The sequence below is a fragment of the Megalobrama amblycephala genome, linkage group LG20 (assembly GCF_018812025.1).
Source record: "Megalobrama amblycephala isolate DHTTF-2021 linkage group LG20, ASM1881202v1, whole genome shotgun sequence".
Lineage (NCBI taxonomy): Eukaryota > Metazoa > Chordata > Actinopteri > Cypriniformes > Xenocyprididae > Megalobrama > Megalobrama amblycephala.
In genome coordinates this window covers 18,493,039-18,513,785 of record NC_063063.1, presented here as the reverse complement: position 1 = coordinate 18,513,785, position 20,747 = coordinate 18,493,039, and the positions used below count along the sequence as shown (strand labels likewise).

General features: G+C 38.0%; 1 protein-coding gene across 1 annotated transcript in view; it reads left to right on the top strand.

Moving 5' to 3' along the window:
* The window catches only part of usp54b (ubiquitin specific peptidase 54b), a 207,456-nt gene that overhangs the window by 90,399 nt on the left and 96,310 nt on the right, over positions 1-20,747 (top strand). The window contains 10 exon segments of the mRNA XM_048169864.1: positions 2,039-2,152; positions 2,247-2,329; positions 11,150-11,255; positions 15,693-15,839; positions 16,821-16,970; positions 17,063-17,234; positions 18,343-18,519; positions 18,669-19,278; positions 20,265-20,392; positions 20,509-20,667. Of these exon segments, the coding sequence (XP_048025821.1) occupies positions 2,039-2,152; positions 2,247-2,329; positions 11,150-11,255; positions 15,693-15,839; positions 16,821-16,970; positions 17,063-17,234; positions 18,343-18,519; positions 18,669-19,278; positions 20,265-20,392; positions 20,509-20,667 (1,846 nt within the window).

Here is a 20,747-nt window from a genome sequence, read left to right as displayed (position 1 = left end):
ATACTCAATGAGAAGTGTCTAGCGGCGGGCATGAGATGTGATATTTTTCAGAGTGAAAAATTAGTTTGAATTCAATATGTGAAGAGTCTTTATTTCTGAGCTCAGTGAACTTAGAGTTATTATAGAGTTGTAACTAGTAGCAACAGAACTACTGTACAGAAAGCTACTTTTTGCGAAGAGTAGTATGACATAATGATACTTTGCTGATTTTAATATTATATAGTGCACAAAGCTTTCTAGCTGAGTGAAATTGAGGTGTCCAAATTACTTATTCATCTTTCTTTCTTTCTTTCTTTCTTTCTTTCTTTCTTTCTTTCTTTCTTTCTTTCTTTCTTTCTTTCTTTCTTTCTTTCTTTCTTTCTTTCTTTCTTTCTTTTCTTTTCTTTTCTTTTCTTTTCTTTTCTTTTCTTTTCTTTGGAGCCACTGTATCCTTTGAGGCAATACCAGAATGCATTGTAAATAGCTCAAGTGAAAATTCCCATTGATGACAATGTGAGATTAATACATTTTATTCAGGCAGTGTTGTTATATTGTTATCTAAAACTAAACTATTAAAACTATTAAAAAATGTTAAAAATTGAAATAAAATAAAGCATAAATAAATAATAATTACACATATCTTAAATGGAAATGTTGCCTTGTCAACTAATTGAAATAAAACAATTTTAAGTACTGAAATGACTAAAACTAACTGAAATAAATATAAAGCTAATAGAAATATTAAAATAAAAATATCAAAAGCACATAATAATACAATTACTAAAACCTATACTAAAATAAAAATGAAAAATGAAAATATAAAAATAAAAGCTAAATATTAAAATATTAATAAAATCCTATAATAGTAAACAAATAACACAAAAATAACACTGTTCAGTAGTTTTAAAGTAGTTATATTAAAAATGACTTTTAATGCAATATGTGTGTATATTTTGTGTGTTTCAAAACCACAAGCTAGCACTCAAAATATTTTGTTGAACACTGCTATTTGAATGTTTGGTTGATAGTTATATAAACTAGGGAGTTTTCAAGTCGTATTCGTTATATTTGAAGACTTCAGATGCAAAAGCCTCTAAGTGCCGTCTGAAATTTTAATTCTAAAATGAGCATTTTTATCAAGCTCGTATGTGTATGTTCAGTTATTTCACTTTAATGGCAACGAAAATGACCTATTAATTGCCATTAAAGTGAAATTACTGAACCTAAACATACAAGCTTGATAAAAAATGCTCATTTTAGAAGAAAATTTCAGATGGCACTTCATTTAGTCTTCATTTAGTGTACATATTTTTGTACATTTCATTTTGTCAGCTTTATTTCTCTCAGATCTGATTGCAAAAAAATAAGTAAATAAATAAATAAATAAAGTAATGCATGTTGTTTTTTAATAGTTAGGTACAAAAAAATTGTGTTGCCTTAAATAGATTCAATGATTCTTTGTTTCCTTGGTAACTGTAATTAACTACGTTTTCAGATTGGCTGCTTGTGTATATTGTTTTGAGTAAAATGGAGTAGCAAGTAGCGGGTTGTAGTACGGGTGTTGCAGGCGTGGTCCATGCTGTTAGTGAGATGAAAGGAAGGGAAGGAGAGATTTGATGTATGGCCTTATTCACCTCTTTCACTTTCTCTCCCACTCCCTCGTTCACCCTGTATTCCTTTGTCAGGAACTTGCAGTGTGATCGATTGATTTTAAATTTGTTCAGCCAGGGAATAAAAAGGACTCTTATGAAAAATAGATGTGTTGTTCTCACTTGATCAGATTAACGTGAAGTGAGTGCTGACAGAGAAAAATGAATATAAGAGCCGGACCACACAACTCACTGTCTCTGATACACATACACAAACAACCGTTCAAAAATGCCTCACTGTTTAAATGCTGTAGGAATAGCCAACATGCTATACTGCACTGGCACTAAACATCTTGTTTCAGAATTATCAAAAAAAAAGGATCGAAGAAATAAGAAAGCCAAAGCGCACGCACACACAGACTCACAGTTACTAGAAATGATCCAAATGCTCAGTGTTTTTTTTTCTCTAGGAGAATCTACTGATGCGGATCCACTTCCACATCTCGGATGAGACCAAGGAGGACATCTGCACAGCCAAGCACTGCATCCCACATCAGAAGTTTGCCATGACACTTTTCGAACAGGTTGGTTAGGGATACTGTATTATCGGTTTCTTTATTTTACGTTTTATGTGGTTTCTAACATTTGTTCTATTTGTGTGTTTCTTGTCTTTTCCAGTGTGTTTGTAATAATTGTGGAGCTACTTCAGATCCTCTCCCCTTCATTCAGATGGTGCACTACATTTCCACCACCTCTCTCTGGTAAGCGGAGGACCATGTTTTTCATACATAGTTTTTTTTTTTTGCTCTTAGAAAGTATTCAGCTCTCTTCCAAAACGTAGTCAGATGACTCGCTGCCTAGTCTCTACATAGACAGCTGCTAAATAGTCAGCATCCTAAAAACCTTAAAGTACCAGAAGTAGTGACCGACTTTACTTCAGTACTGTGACGTATTTCCGGTCACACAAAATATTAAGCTTAATTTTACCACACCTCCGCACAATCTCTAGCTTCGCAGTAGACTTGTGGTTGGAGGGGAGTGGTTAAGGATGTTCTACTCAAGCTTTCAAACTGATGTCATCAAGAAATGCCATTTCAGAGGGGTAGCAAATTTTTTGATTTTGACCAAAGGTTATGAAGACAATTTTTTTTTATGTGGATTAACTTGCACAGATTAATAATGACTAGTAATGTGCTCTAAAAAGGTAAATAGGGTCAGTGTTGATTTCATGCAGCCTGAAGCGACATGAGTTCGACATGAAACGGAAGTTGCAATAGACTTTTCTTCCCTACTGTGAAGTATATCCCAGTGAAACAGCTTCTCGAACAAGAAAAAATGTAGGGCAGGACTTGATTTTGTCCACTGGAAATTGATTGGATCATAGGATTCATTGTCATTTGCTATTGCGTGATCTCAAATGGCGTGACAACTTGCCCCGCCCTCATGCACCAGTAAACACGTCATCAGAGAAGTGAATAGATGTTGTTACAAGGGAAGTTCTTTTGATTAAAGATTATGAGGGCGCATGAATTTAAAAAAATTGAAGGTCAGATTGAAGGTCAAAATTACAGTTTCAGTGCAGCTTCAAGGGTCTTTAAACGATACCAGATGAGTAATAAGGAGTCTTATCTAGCGAATCGATCGGTTCATTTTCGAAAAAAATACAACCGTTTATGCTTTATAAACAAAATATCGCATTGAACGTACTTTCCGCTTCCGCATTCTTCATAACGCTTACGCTGAATGTTCCTACGCCTTCCCTATTCTACTTACGGAAAAAAACTAAACTGGCGCCACGTTTAGTTTTTTTCCGTAACTTAGAATAGGGAAGGCATAGGACATTCAGCGTAAGCGTTATGAAGAATGCGGAAGCGGAAAGTACGTTCAATGCGATATTTTGTTTATTTTGTTTCTATGGATACTCACTGACTCCTTCTGATTTTATATCAGCCATTATTATACATATTTGGGCTAATGAACATATTTTTGACCGAAAAGCACTCAATCTTGAACTTTCAATACACACTCATTGATTCACTCTGATGTTACTTGAGTCATATATGAAGCCATTTTGACCTACTGAACAAATTTCTGGCAAATTTGTCCTTGATGATGAAATTTCTATACAGACTCATTGACTCTGGGTGTTACATCAGACAGACAGCAGGCCATATGTAACCTAAGGAACATATTTCTGGCCTAAGTGTGCTTGATGTTGAACTTTCTATATACATTTGTCAAGCTGCACTGAAACTGTAATTTTGACCTTCAACCTGTTGGTAGCCATTGAAATCCACTGTAAGGAGAATAATCCTGGAATGTTTTCCTCAAAAACCTTCATTTCTTTTCGACTGACGAAAGAAAGACATGAACATCTTGGATGACATGGGGGTGAGTAAATTTATCAGGAAAAGTGTATTTAAAAGTGGACTAATCCTTTAAGGCCATGTGTTCACCGAAGCGTATTTTTTCCCGAGGCTAGCGTATTTTTCCAATTGTTTTCAATGGGAGTGCAATGTTTTTAAAATGCCAGGGCGCGTAACGAGACACTGAGCATCTATTTCAGGCTGAAGCGCTGGGCACTCGCCTTTTTTACTGGTCGCCGAGAGTTGAAAAATGTTCAACTTTGGGTAAAATGCAGAACTCATCACTGTCACTTTGTACCCAGCCGTCCAATCACAGTGGAGGAGGGGCGGGACAAATACAACACTGACCAGCCGCCACATTCTGCTTGTACAATGTCAACAGATAACAACAACAAGCATAATAACGGAATAAAATAATTTAAAACAAGAGCCAGAGCAAATACTTTACATTGTATCGATATTTTTATATAGAAACAGTACAGAAACAAACTATCAGTGAAATGAAATACTAGTAACACTTCTGCGGATATTCTGTATCATAGCAAGCAAAGTGTCTCAACTAAAAAATGCTAGATGCTCTGCGTTTTCAGCAGAGCATCTAGCATTTTTAGCAGGCTAAAAACACTTTGAAGGACACGGCCTAAGTGTCTTACACAAGATCCCAGTGCTAATGGCACCCCTGTCAATCTGTGTCAACCACAGATCTTCAACCATTTCACCATACTACCGCCAACTGTTATGTCTTGCACTTCACTGTGTTTTGGTTCAGTTTTTCTTATGCTTCACAAATGATGGATGCTTTTGCAGTTGAGGGTGATCTATTGGGACTTAGTGGGGTGTGTGAGTGTGTGTATGCCGTTTAGTGCTGGAAATGGACAATTGTGGCTCTTTTGTCACTTTGATGTTGAGTGAGGGTTTCGATTTACACATCAGCCTGGAAACTGAAGGTAAGGGAGCCTTCCACAGTGTTTATCGGGTAAGTGAGCCACCAGCTCCAGCTGAATGCTAAAGCTGACCTGCTAGGCTGGAATGAGGCTCTATATCAGGGGTTATTAGCTGTCAACGTACATATCAGACCCGTGAGAGCCATCTGCTAGAGCCTATGTACAGGAAATGTGCTCTCTACAAACCCCTCCCTCATGTCCTATTCTCCCACTCTGGAGTATAGGTTGTTACACACACATGCAACCTTCATCTGCCATATTTTTACATCGATTCATCTCTCTCCATCCCCATTCCCCTATATTCCCACATATAAATCCACACACCTACTCTTAACTCTTCCTGAAAACGTTCTTGCCTGCTGTACAGTGTTTCATTCAGAGAGCTTCACAACCCATCTGATGTTTAGACCATGATAAGACCATTTCTCCAATTAGAACACAGATAGGACGTTACCCATCACTCCCAGTGGAATCTTGTCCCCAGCCCACTCTATAGAACAGAATGAATCACAAATCAGAATGAATCACTATCAGCATCTTGGCCATCTGAGGTTTCCAATACGATTCAGAATTTCACTTTCTTGTTTTATTATGCATTGCCAAATGATATAGCCACTAAGGGCCTTATTTATTAAAACATAAAATAAGACACAAAATGATTTTTACACGCAAACCTTTACAATGGGCTTAGTGTCTCATTTTGAGTCTTGTGTCTTAAAGGATTAGTTCACTTTCAAATAAAATTTTCCTGATAATTTACTCACCCCCATGTCATCCAAGATGTTCATGTCTTTCTTTCATCAGTTGAAAAGAAATTAAGGTTTTTGATGAAAACATTTCAGGATTATTCTCCTTATAGTGGACTTCAGTGGTCTCCAAACGGTTGAAGGTCAAAATTACAGTTTCAGTGCAGCTTTAAACGATACCAGACAAGGAATAAGGGTCTTATCTAGTAAAACAATCGGTCATTTTCTAAAAAAATACGACTGTATATGCTTTATAAACTCAAATTATCACCTTGCACGTGCTTCCGCTTTCCGTATTCTTCAAAACGCTTACGCTGTATGTCCTACGCCTTCCCTATTTGACTTACGGAACGAACGCGGTGGCAGTTTAGTTTTTTTCCGTAAGTAGAAAGCTGCTTTTGCCCAGCAGTCAGCAGTGTCCCAATTCAGATGCTACATCCTTCGAAGGACTTCAAAGGTCACGCCTTGGAAGTCCGCAAAGGTTGGACTGAGCATTGTTAAATGGGATGGTATAGCCTATAGAGGATTGTTTTTAAAAGTTATATTCAACTGTTTGAAAACAAAACAGGGTTTGGAAACAAAATGGCAATTTCTCTCTCTCTCTCTCTCTCTCTCTCTCTCTCTCTCTCTCTCTCTCTCAAACAAAAATCCTGTTGTAACCTGAGCTCAATGAATTCTGGGGTAGGGTAGGCCGCCATGTTAAGTGATGTTAGGTGTTAGAATCATGTGATGTTAGGTGTTAAAATCACATGAAATGCACTTAAGGATCTTTTGTGATCAGAGCATGTAAGCGGTAATATTTCATCCGGAGTGGAAAGTGCCTTTCTGAAGATTCCACTTCACTCGCTTAGTCCGCTTAGGGCCGTTCACTCAACCCAGAATGCCCTTTGTGATGTGCTGTTTTGCGAATATGTGAAATAAGCAATAGGTCTAAGGTCATGGAGTTTAGATATTGTTTAAATGAAGTGAGATCCTTATACATAAATGCACAATAAACATCAAAGTTAAGAATAAAAAAGGAGAAGAAATTGAAAGGGAGTGTGGAGAAATTGAGTTAGCACAGATTCATTTTGTGATATACTAACAGCAAAGTTCTTTTGCATTCTTTGCTTAGGGGTAAAAAAAAGTTTGAAATAGCCTACCTTTGCAGTGATAACGAACATCCCGACGAGAGCTCCATTTAGATAAAGGTGTAAATATGTGCTGTGCGCTTTTCTCTCAATAACGAAATAGACGTATAACAAAAACGGCCAACGGTGAGAAAACAGCAGTAAAGAAAGAAACTGATCATAGTGATGTGGATAACATTTGCACAAGCTCTGCAATTCGGCACGATCAAGTCACGTCACGTTTATTTATACCACTGTATACAATATTGCTTTAAAGCCACAAATACCATAACTGTTATCTATAGCCATTACAAACAGAAAGAGCATACTGGCATAGAGTGGAATAGTGATTGGCTAGGGGAAAATAAACAGATTTTACTTTACTAATTTCTGTATCAGATATGAAAGCAACAATTCTCCGGGGTAGGGTTGCACCAGCCATTCTTAAGTTTTTACTTGAATTGGAATGTAAAGTCCACACTAGAGGTAACTACTAGCTAGTTTGTAACTAACGCTGTACTTTATACAACGCACCATTAGTTCTTATGGCAGAACGAAGCTAGTAGGTCGTTAGCTCTTTGTAAAGTAATGCGTAAGTCACATAATATGGTGTTTACCCTCAATGATCCAATAGAGCCTTCAAATATGAATTTCAGTTTATCCTTGATTCTAACTTCTTTTGCCTCGTGCAAATAATGGTGAAAATAAGTTTTCATTAAAGTACGATACTGTTTAATCATGAATAACAGGTATTTTATATGTAAATAACATTCAGAAACTGTATTTGTAATTAAAAAGGATCAATAAATACTGATACAAATACATATGACTCATTTTATTTGAAATGCATAACACGGGCCAATGCACACAGAGGCATGCTGTTTAGGAGGGGTTCGTGTTGAAAAGCAGCTAACAAAATAATTATGCACATAATGTTCTCTCTCTTGAAATGTAATCTAGTGTAAATGTCAACATTATCATATATGTATAAAGGACTGAAGTCTGCTGGTAAAACAACAGCTTATTAGATGCAATTCAAGTCAGTCTGCTGTTTTATTCGAACCGTTACTCCTGGTCGTGGGCTTCCGTAAATATTTAGTCTATACAGAGATTTACGCTTCAAATAAGTTTAATGGTCCAACACAAAAATATTTAGTAGTGTGTAAGTTGTAACTTAGTGCCCTTTTATATCAAAACTAGGCTAAGTTGTAACTTTCGCACAGCTGGTGCAACTGGCCCCAGGTCTGAATGCACATGCAGAGTTTGCACTCTGAATGGCTAAATACTCATCAACCTTTACCATTTCACACACAGTTTGCTGGCTTTGTGTTGCACACATGAATAAACAAGCAGTCTCTGTCCTCTCTTGTGTTCACACAAACACAGTCTCACTCCACAGTAAATCGTGTGCTTTGCCACATGGCCGTACAGCAATAAATTATAGTACATTGTGTTCCCTCACTTCTGGATGCAGGTACCACTGTGCAGCCATTGAATTCTCACACAACGGCTTTAATATTAACACACACTCTCTCAGTGGGAAGCCACATCCACATGCATACACAAACACACACCAGAAAACAAAGACTACACAATATGCTCAAAATCCTAACTCAGTGTTTTTCATCCAGATACAAAGCTGTTAAACCAGGCTCGCACATATCACGGAAAACAATGGAAGTCGTAGGATTTGTTTATTTCTCTCTTTGCTGAAATGGATTGAACAGGTTTATCTGTACTGGAAGGCTGAAAGAACTGACGTACAGTTCTACACTATAAACCAGGCATCTACCTAGGCATGGTACATTTGGGATTCTTCCTCCAAATGAAATGCATACTAAGCTTGTTATCATGTACATAATTTTATTCAAGGTTTGTTTTCATTGTTTGCCAGATCGCATTTACATAGAATTGTATTGGTGTTATTGGCACTGCATACTTTTTAATCTTTCATGAGCATAAATAGATAACTAACTAAATGGAAATCTAAATAAATAAAGCCATAATGCCTCTGTATGTATGCATGTATGTATGTGTGATATATATATATATATATATATATATATATATATATATATATATATATATATATATATATATATATATATATAATGTATATATACACTATATTGCTAAAAGTTTTGGGACGCCAGTTTTGCACATGAACATCAATGACATCCCATTCTTAATCCGTAGGGTTTAACATGGAGTTGGCCCACAATTTGCAGCTATAACAGCTTCAACTCTTCTGGGAAGGCTTTCCACAAGGTTTAGGAGTGTGTTTATGTGAATTTTTGACCATTCTTCTAGAAGTGCATTTGTGAGGTCAGGCACTGATGTTGGACAAGAAGGCCTGGCTCGCAGTCTCCACTCTAATTCATCCCAAAGGTGTTTTATCGGGTTGAGGTCAGGACTCTGTGCAGGCCAGTCAAGTTCCTCCACACCAAACTCACTCTTCCATGTCTTTATGGACCTTGCTTTGTGCACTGGTGCGCAGTCATGTTAGAACAGGAAGGGGCCATCCCCAAACTGTTTCCACAAAGTTGGGAGCATGAAATTGTTCAATATGTCTTGATATGCTGAAGCATTAAGAGTTCCTTTCACTGGAACTAAGGGGCCAAGCCCAACCCCTGAAAAACAACCCCACACCATAATCCCCCCTCCACCAAATTGTACACTTGGCACAATGCAGTCAGGCAAGTACCATTCTCCTGGCAACCACCAAACCCCGACTCGTCCATCGGCTTGCCAGACAGAGAAGCGTGATTCGTCACTCCAGAGAACACATCTCCACTTCTTTAGAGTCCAGTGGCGGCGTGCTTTACACCACTGCATCTGAAGCTTTGCATTGCACTTGGTGATGTAAGGCTTGGATGCAGCTGCTTGGCCATGGAAACCCATTCCATGAAGCTCTCTGCGCACTGTTCTTGAGCTAATTTGAAGGCCACACGAAGTATGGAGGTCTGTAGCTATTGACTCCACAGAAAGTTGGCGACTTCTGCGCACTGTGCGGCTCAGCATGCGCTGACCCCGCTCTGTGATTTTACGTGGCCTACCACTTCGTGGCTGAGTTGCTGTTGTTCCCAATTGCTTCCACTTTGTTATGATGCCACTAACAGTTGACCGTGGAATATTTAGTAGTGAGGAAATTTCATGGATGGACTTATTGCACAGGTGGCAACCTATCATAGTACCACGCTTGAATTCACTGAGCTCCTGAGAGTGACCCATTCTTTCACAAATGTTTGTAGAAGCAGTCTGCATGCTTAGGTGCTTGATTTTATACACCTGTGGCCATAGAACTTTAGTATAGGTGTCCCAATACTTTTGGCAATATAGTATGTGTGTGTGTGTGTGTGTGTGTGTGTGTGTGTGTGTGTGTGTGTGTGTGTGTGTGTATATATATATATATATATATATATATATATATATATATATATATATATATATATATATATATATATATATATATATATATATGTATAATGTATATGTATAGTGTGTGTGTGTATATATATATATATATATATATACACACACACACGCACACAGTAAAGTGGTTTATATTCTGTAACATCACACCTTTCGTAAATCCACCATAAATTATGCAAATCATCCATATTACCATCATGTGTCACCCTGCGAATGATAATATTCTTAAGATTTATGCCTGTGATAGCTTATATAGATGGATGAATATGCAGGGAATATGCAAGAAAAGAAAAAAGATGATACCATCCACCCTTTTAACAGCATTATTAATGTGTTGAATATGATGAGTGGTAATCTGAGATTATAAACACTGCATGCTAAACAATGTGAAGAGTGATTCAAGGTCAAAGTGGCTATTTTAATACCTATGGAGTAAGTTTACCGTGAAAAAGAACATATATAATGTAATTCTCAGTATGACCGTCATTTCCAAGTAAAGCACACTGAATAATGCTTAAAGTAAGACAGCAAAAGAAAGGGTAGACCTGTCCGTCTGATCTAAATTAGTGTCTGCGTATAGGTTGTATTTAGCCCTTAAGGGGCTGTCTCGGCACATTTCCTCCATGCAGACATGCTGACAGACGGTTCATGTGTGCAGATATGCTGCATGTCAAATGGATGCTATCACGCTTAGCTTAAGGAAACATTAGCCAGTAAAGTACGCTGATTTCTGTGCAGGCCTGCGGCTCTTGTCCTGATGGAGACGAGTGCTGCTACATTAGTTTCTGATGTCTTCCAGGGAATAGCGGTCTTCTGACAATATATCTATGTACTGGAAACTTTGTAAGGTTTTTTGAGCAGCAGAAATAATGGTGTATGTATTATTATTCTTATTATGTATGTAAAGTTGTGTGTGCATGTCCCGTCAGTGGTGCTAACACTGGTGCTTGAGGACACATCTGTCTCTTATTCCCTCTGCTGCAGTAACCAAGCTGTGCGAATGCTGGAATGTAAGGAGAAGCCCACACCCGACATGTTTGGAGAGCTTCTCCGCAACGCCAGCACCATGGGCGACCTGCGAAACTGTCCGGTGAGTACACACACACACACACACACACACACACACACACACACACCTGTCTACACACTAATTACAGTCAACCTCAGCATTTTCCATCTGTTTTTCTGACAGTTTCAGGGTATTTCATTTGAAGAATTTGAGTAATCAGTGATAGACCATCTACAAATCAGTGTTTAATACTATCAGTGTTTAATACTATTCTTTATTTATTTAAGAAATAAATAAAGAATAAAGTATTGCTAACTCAAAGAAACTGGGATGTCTAGAGTTGTGGCTGATCAGAGGAGATGAAGTCAACATCACAAGAAAACAAGACAGAAACAAATGAAAATGCATGGCCTCTTAATGCTTTATTTTTTTAAAGTTAAATTAAGTGAAATTATTTTAATTTGTGAGAAGAAAGACACTGTGGAGAGCATATGGAGGTCTAGAAGACAGGTTGCCAGGTCTGCACAACAAACCCCAGCCAAATGCTGGTTAAAATGCTGGTAAAAATCTTATCCCTGAGAAGGGGGGGTCGCTTCAATCTGTGGACTACAAAAATTACCTGCGGCAACCGTGTAAAAGTAGCCCAATTCCCCAGGAAATCCACGCACTTGGCAACACTGACTAAGAGTGACACTTGTAAATTATCAATGTATTAAAACAAACAAACAATGGACATAAACCATTAATAGGCATGCAATAAACAGTTTAATTCATATTTTAAATTGTACAAGTTAAATTGTAAATAAAAAAAAATTGCTAGTTGCTTTTTGTCCATTTGCCAATGCTTTTCTTTGTTTTTATTTTTTTTCTCCCAATTGCTTTTCTTTATTGTTTTGTAAAATGCTTTTCTTTATCCATTTGTCAACCAATTTAAAATTTGACATCAGACGGTTCACTCTTGGGGGCAATCAGTTTTCAAGCCATCCCCGCACCCAATGTCAATTTATTTTATCAATTTAAAAATGATTTATTATTTTATTTTATTACATTTTAAAACATGATTTAAAGGTCCCGTTTTTCGTGGTTTTTTGAAGCTTTGATTGTGTTTATAGTGTGCAATATAACATGTGTTCATGTTTCGCGTGTAAAAAAACACAGTATTTTTCACATAATTTACTTATCTGTATACCGCTGTTTCCACTGTCATAAAAACGGGCTGATGACTTCCTTGTTCTATGAAGTCCCTCCTTCAGAAATACGTAACGAGTTCTGATTGTGCCAGCGGTTCCTGTGTTGTGATTCGACAGCAGCTCTATGGCTCTGAGCGCACCTTGCCCGGAAAGGTCACGCCTCTTACCATAACGTGGAGATGCATGCGCTCAGTGTTATTGTAAGCATAGTTTTACATGTGGATTATAATTTTCGGGAACCGAGTTAAACATAAATTGTAACCATTGATCTCTAAGTACAGCGTCCCTGGGAAGGCCAAACAAAGGTGATTGGACTGCGGGATGAAAATAACAGCGTTTCGTCGACATGGCGACAAACACACTCTACAAACGCAACTCTTGCTCTTCTCCGTGGGAGCGCAACAAGACCACGCCCCCTTTTTGTGTGTATTCCTGTGGGCGGAGGTTAGTCAAAAAACTGTTTTAGTGACGTCATTAAAGAAGGAAGTAGAGGGATGTAGTCCAAACTGGCCGTTCGATGTAGGCGACTTCTGTTAAATAAAATATCTCGCTTGGCATTGAACTTTGAGCTTTAAAATTTTACAGATTTTATTTATACTCTAACAACAACATTACTAAACTAAAGTTTGAAACATGGGATCACGAAGAACGGGACCTTTAAATACCTTTAAATATGTCTATTAATTAGTCAATTTTAAAAAATATTTATTTGCATTTTGTATGTTTAAATATAAAAAATTTATAGCGTATTTCTTCATTTTATTTTTTAAGGTCAGCATAAAACAGAAGTTAGGATAGTCTTTTCTTTCCTATTGTAAAATAAGTCATGCCTACTTTATTTCAATAATGTCATAGACTTTGATTTTGCATATTTATTTGATCTTCACCTAGAGTGCAATCGTTTGTTTTTTGCCCAAGAGGGTATTTTGCTCACTACTCCTATGTTCTCAACAGAAGACAGACCCCAAACACACACACACACACACAGTCCTGCCCTATTCCACACCAGCTGCTGATCAGCTCTTACCACACACTGTGCACCCTCACCCTGCCATAGGAGGATGATTTCATTATCCAAAACACACTCCAGCATCATTCAGCATGCTTATGGAGAAACCCATGTCAGTGGCTTTGGAGTCTGCTCTGTACCAAATCAGCGAAATTAGTCAAAATGAATTTGAACTGAAATCCATGCCTTCGTTTCCAATGATTTTCCGTTTGTTGATTCCCTGAAATGACTTTATTGAAATGCAGCTGAGATCACGGTAGTCTGTAACGTCACTGCTCTTTAGAAGCTTAGTCGTCTGGCCCTGAAAGCATGTGTTTGTCTGGATTCCCAGCGCTTGGCAGGACAGACTGTGGAGCTGAGGCTAACAATGATCTCTAATGGGACACTGTGTGCCTGTCCCAAAGCTCAGCAGTGCTGCTGCTGCTGGCTCTTCATTGGCTGCCTCGCATGTGTGCTTGACTGTGATGGACCGACTGAGGCGGAGAGAGAGAAAGAGAGAGAGAGGTTCTGAGAACTGGGCTCTTTGTCTAATCCCTTCCTGCCCAGGTCTGGTGCCAGCCTGGTGCCTCCCCGCTGCCCGCTCCACAAAGGCAGTGCCCAGCTAGGTTTTTGTATGTTAAAGGAAGAGGTCAGGCTGGCAGTGGTGCTCGTAGCCAGAGCTTTTCTCCATGCCTGTTTCCGTATACCGCTGCCAAAGCGCTCGGCGGAGGGCAGTGACTCAAAGAGCATAGCTAGAACATTGGGTGCTGAACATAAGGCCCTGCTGGACCGTGTTGCACTGTTTGAAGCGCTCCTTTCATCTCTCCTTCACCTTTTCTCTCTCACACACACATGCACATGTGATCGAGATTAAGGCTGCACGATATATTGAAATAAAATCAATATCACGATATGGCTTAGAGTGATTATCAGATCAGGCAGGCAGCGATTTAATTAAGTAAATGTATGTGCTACTGGTTTTAAGCTGGGGACACACTTAACGACTAGCTGAAACATTCTAAGACTGAACTCAACACTATATGATTTTAAATGCTGATTATAAACACCGACTGAACGCAACTGGCTCTGACTCGGCACGTTTGGGCATGATCAGTCGTTAGTATCAAATTACATTCATAATCTGCCTTACAATCATTAAGTGTGTCCCCGGCTTCAGAGTGAAGCGCATCATTTACACGTCTAGTTCAGTGTTTAAGAACGGTTTCAGTCTCAGAACGGCTTGGTTCATTTACTGTGAATCAAGAAATTCTAAAACACTTTGAGCTGCTTGCATGTAAATGAACATACAATGCCTTCACTCTGAAACAGGCAGCACATTTATTTATTTGACAGCAGCCCATCAAAATAAAAGCTTGATGGTATAGCATTTGAGTAATGTGATTAGTCTGGTGCAACTTCACAACCAACAAGGTGCATGGAATGGTAAATATATGGTATAAGAAAGAAAGAAAACCAGCAGCACTTGTGGCACGGAGGGGTCAAAAATAAAAATAAAAATAAAAACAAAGAACTGTAGGCTGGAGCTAAGTAACAACTTTATTTTGCCAACGCGTTTCGGCACACAGGCCTTCGTCGGGGCTAAAAGGTTTCAGGTGTGTATAGGTTCCTTTCAATACAAACAGAAACAGAATTCAAACTTGCAATGAACCAATGAAAAAATTACCTAAAATAACATCAACCAATCACAAAGCTTATAATAAATAATCATGGTATAGCATTTGAAAATGAAGAAATTAAGACATAAATATTAGTATTATAATTGTACAGTAAATTTAAATTATTACTTGATTTACAATAGTATTTTTACAATATTTTTTCTTAGTTTTTTTTAAATATATTTAATAATAATCACAATAAAAGCATATTATTATTATTATTATTATTGTTTTAAAGTCATATGGAATTGGTCAAAACTGTGAATGTGGCCTATAAAAATGTGATTTTTTTTTTAACTTCACTTTTTGATTTGAGGTGGTTCTTGTAAAGAGCAACCTCTAGTACGAACACCAATATTTTTCAAGGTTTTTTTTTTTTCAAATTGTTCAGCTCTAAAAGGATTTCATACTTAAAGTCTTTATAGTAAAAAGTAATTTTTCTACTCTTTTCTTTTATTATTTCTTAATTTTTTATGCATACGCACTCCCCAACAAAATCACCCCAGTCATTCTCGAATTAATACTGTAATTCTTTTTAAATAGAGCTATTTAAATAATCTTGGTGATACTTCCTGTATTTTTTCGTATTGCAATGTACATCACAGAAAAATCCTTTAATATCATCCCTAATTAAGGTGCCCTCTTTTTTGTCTCATCATTTCAGAGTAACTGTGGCGAAATGTTGCGGATTCGGCGGGTTCTGATGAACTGCCCGGAGATCATCAGCATCGGCCTGGTGTGGGACTCAGACCACTCTGATTTGGCTGAAGACGTCATCCACAGCCTGGGCACGTGCCTGCGGTTGGGTGATGTAAGACTCAAGCATGCACGGACAACACGCTATTGCTGTTCCTTTTTGTCGCCACCTCAACGCAGTAACCTTGAGCTTCCAGCTCCCCCTCTCTTATGCACAGTCTAGGACAAAAGGAGGAAACGCAGTGTACTCTTTGTCACATTCAATATCTCCACAGCCCCACTAGTGTAACAGCCTTCTCACATACTTCACACCAGGGTTGTGTGCCATTCTGAATTGAATCTGTGTCAAATTTATGTAGCACACAGGACGCAGAATTTGAATTTAAGTGAATAAAGAATAAATGGATTAATGCATATGTGGTGAGTAATGGCTGCCTAAAATTTAGCTTTTCCATCACAGGAATAAATTACATTTTAAAATATATTAAAATAGAAAACAATATTGTAATCATATTTCAATATATTACACTTTAGAGCAAATAAATGCAGCCTTGGTGAGCATAAGAGACTTTCAAAACTTCTTCAAAATAATATATATATATATATATATATATATATATATATATATATATATATATATATATATATATATATATATAAATATGATATTATACATGTAGATTATATGTACACATTAATGATATTTTAAAAAATATAATAATAAAATCTATCATCATCTTTTTATTATATATTTATATACATTATACATGTATAATATAATTATTATTGTTATTATATAGATGTTATTAAATTTAATAAACTGTTATTCCTGTTATGAATAAGAACACTTAATTTACTCATTATATTAGGCAATAACATTTACATTAAGATATGTTTATTTTTATAAGGTTGCATTTTGTATATATGTAATATATTAATTTAACTGTTCATTTTATTGTCTTATGATTCAAAACATGGTCTGCCAATGCTGACGAGTCAATATTTAGAAAAATTTAACGCCTCGCTACAGTTATGGCAAACTCTAAATCTGATTGGTCCTCACAGTCAATTCTCTTTTTATGTGCCTGCCCTCCAGCTGTTCTACCGTGTGACTGATGAGCGAGCCAAGCAATCAGAGCTCTACCTTGTGGGCATGGTTTGCTACTACGGCAAGCATTACTCCACCTTCTTCTTCCAGACCAAGATACGCAAGTGGATGTACTTTGATGACGCACATGTGAAGGAGGTAATGACACATCTGTCTCGAGCTGCTGATTCTAGTGTTTCTAATTGTGAATGGAGTCTGTGGTTAACTCTGGATGTACTAAACTGTCACAGATTGGACCTAAATGGAAGGATGTGGTGTCGAGATGTATAAAAGGCCACTACCAGCCACTCCTGCTGCTATATGCTGACCCACGAGGGACGCCTGTGTCATCGCAGGACATGCTGGCAGCGCAGTTAGACCTGCATCACAGCAGCAAGGCTGGCTATGACAGCGAAGACTCCGGTGAGACTAAAAGGAAGTGAGAGGTGGGACGGAGATGTAGAGGGTTAAACAAAAGAAACAATACTACTTATTATGTATTATGTATTAATTCTCAGAATCAGACAAAGCAATATACACTCAAAAATTTAAAATTCAGTCGTTCCAAACACATATGACTTTCTTCTATGGAACACAAAAGTGCATATTTTGAATATTTTGAAAAATGTGGTATAAAAAAAAAGCGTATAAAGGAGTCAAAAGCATCATAAAAATTAGTCATATGCATATGACTCATGTTCTATTTTCGAATTCTTCTGAAATAGCTTTATTAGTATATATTAGTTTTTTTTTTTTTTTTTACTTTACTAAAATCTTATCTTGACAACTATTTTAGCTGTTGTTGGAACATTCATGAGAGATGTAGTGATGCCTGAATGAAGCATTATTTTGAATCAGATCTTTTTACTGAATCATTTGACCTGGTTCACAAAAACTGATCTGAATGATTCTTTCATGTATTGGCCTGATCTGGTTAATGGATTCACAACTTTGGTTCACAAATCACTGACTACAGTTACAGTGTTTCTTGAGTTAACAGCTTAATGGAGAGGAAGATTTTCAGTGAATAACAACTTAAATACTTAAATTTTGTTCTGTCTCTCACACAAAGGTATAATATGACTTAAGAACAGTGGTTTGACTCCAAAGCCTCCCATTGTCCACAACAATATTCAGAGACCCCATGACTTTTTGGTTTTTTTCATTGTTCACTGTATAGCCTAAGGATTATGAATGAGGATTTTTAAAACTGTTTCTTTTAACTTTCAGTATTTTTTTTAATAATACAATTTCTGTTATGAGTTTTTGGGGTCTAGAAATCGCACTTTTTAAAATTAGGCTTCCTCATATTTACAGGTGTTTTAAGAATCCTGTTTGTTCAAAGAGAAAAAAAATGTTGTTTAGGAGGCAAATTAAATCTTGATTTAATTTGGCCCCTTGGTTGAGAATTGTATTTTTTTGGTGAACTATCCCTTTAAGATCTGACCTTTGAGCAGTTGCAGTTAGATAGCTGAAGCTAACTTTCTCTTTTTCTAAATGCCCTTTCTGCTGTTGTTGTTATTGTCATCAGGGAGGGAGCCCTCAATTTCAAGTGACACACGCACAGACTCTTCCACAGACAGCTGCAGCTACAAGCACTCTCGATCACACCATGAGTCCATGGCCTCCCATTTCTCTTCTGACTCTCAGGGAACTGTGGTGTGTAATCAGGACAGCAGCGGTTCCCAGAACAGCATGGACACTGCAGGTACATTAACGCAAGCATGCTCTCTAATATAAATGCCACCAACAAATCGTCATGCTAAATCCAACTGAGAAGGCACATGCCTTGTCAAATATATAATATTTCTAACTTTGATTAAGTTAGAATTGTAAAAGTTTTTTTTTTTTTTTTAGGGGAGGTTCTTAAAGACCAGGCCACTCCCCTTTGTACGCCGAGAACCTCTTCTACTGGCCATCTGCAGGATTATAAAGAGACTATGATCCACAGCAGACCCCTCTCTTCGTCCTCTAGTTCAGGGGTGGGTGGCTCGGAGGCTGGAGCACGGTCGAGGGACTGGGAAGACGAGAGCACCAGCAGTGAGTCCAAGTCCAGCTCCAGTGGAGGGCGCTATCGGCCCACTTGGAGACCCAGGAGAGAGGCCCTGAACATTGACAGCATCTTCAGCCGGGAAAGGCATCGGCCGGTTGGCTATGCCACGCTCGGGCCCTCCCCGCTGCCGGAAGACCCGATGTCACCAGTGCACAGCGAGCTGGTCTCAGGAGCTGCGGCAGAGGGGTCAAACATTGCAGCAGCAGAGACAGGGGGCATGAACGATGGCTCAGGGGGCGTGTCAGAGACAGGAGTGGAGCATCTACCGATTCCACCACCTTTAAGAGGTGTAGAACAGCAGCCTCGGCTGATCCAGAGGATGGAGAGTGGCTATGAAAGTAGTGAGAGGAACAGCAACAGCCCCATCAGCATGGATATGCCCCTCAGCGACAACCAGAGCACCAGTGCTCACAGGTAACACAGCAACTCGCACAAACTAACTAGCAATAAATTAATAAAATATATACAGTTATTGTAAAAAAATTATTGTTTTTTGTTTTTTTTCAAATAAATGTTATTTTTACATTTCTATTCATCAAAGAATCCTGAAAAACAATGTATCAAGGTATCATAACTGTTTTCAGCATTGATAATAATAAGAAATGTTTCTTGAGCACCAAATCAGCATATATTAGAATGATACCTCAAATACCTGCTGCATCATATTTGATATTTTAACAGTTTTTCTATACATATTGAATTAAATATTAAAGGGTTAGTTCACCCAAAAATGAAAATTTTGTCATTTATTACTCACCCTCATGTCGTTCTACACCCGTAAGACCTTTGTTCATCTTCAGAACACAAATTCAGATATTTTTGATAAAATCCGATGGCTCAGTGAGGCCTCCATTGCCAGCAAGATAATTAACACTTTCAGATGCCCAGAAAGGTACTAAAAACATACTTAAAACAGTTCATGTGAGTACAGTGGTTCAACCTTGGTTCGGAACCAGTGGTTTGGATCGCGTATCAAACTGCCAAAGTCACGTGAACTATTGAAATTTCGAAACATAAAATATCTTAATTTGTGTTCCAAAGAGGAACAGTCTTACGGGTGTGGAACGACATGAGGGTGCGTAATTAATGACATAATTTTCATTTTTGGGTGAACTAACCCTTTAAGTAAGCAGAAGTAAGCAAGCATCACCCAGATCACTCCATATGTCAGTATATCAAATCAGTTTCATATGCACTTAGAATTATGTGATGGTATTATTTGAATATTCACTGGGTTGGGTTGGGTTAATTGTGTGTTTCCAAGAAAATATCGAATAAGTCTCAAATAACCATAAGCCTTGTAGTATAGGCCAACACAAACAGATTTACTACATACATAGACCCTGAGACTGACTCTCATGATGTTTAAGTGTCATGACATCTGCTCTCCTCCACCTCAGGGACAGTGGCAGTAAGAGGCCAGTAACTTCTGGGCCCTCTTGGCGCACAGTGCCCAAGTCCAAAAGCAGCAGTGCCATCCTTCAAGACCTCAAATCACCCACTTGGAGTAGCGCTCCACTGAGTTTGGGTGAGTCACCGCCAGTCTTTGCCTATGTGCATTAACCCACTATTGCTACAAGGTGTTCATGTCAACTTGGACATGAATATTACTGTTACTTATTTATGTGTTTTATATGTGTGTAGGAGAGGGGCGCAGCGAGCTCGATGAATTGCAGGAGGAAGTTGCTCGCAGGGCCAGGCAGCAAGAGCTCCAAAGGAAGAAGGAGAAGGAGAGAGAAGCAGCGCAGGGCTTCAACCCCAGACCCAGCAAGTTCATGGACCTGGACGAACTTCAGCACCAGGGTAAATGCCACACAAGGCCAAACAGTCAAAAACCAAATGAAAAGAGATAAAATTTGTGTTTAAAGAGAAAGCTAATAGAG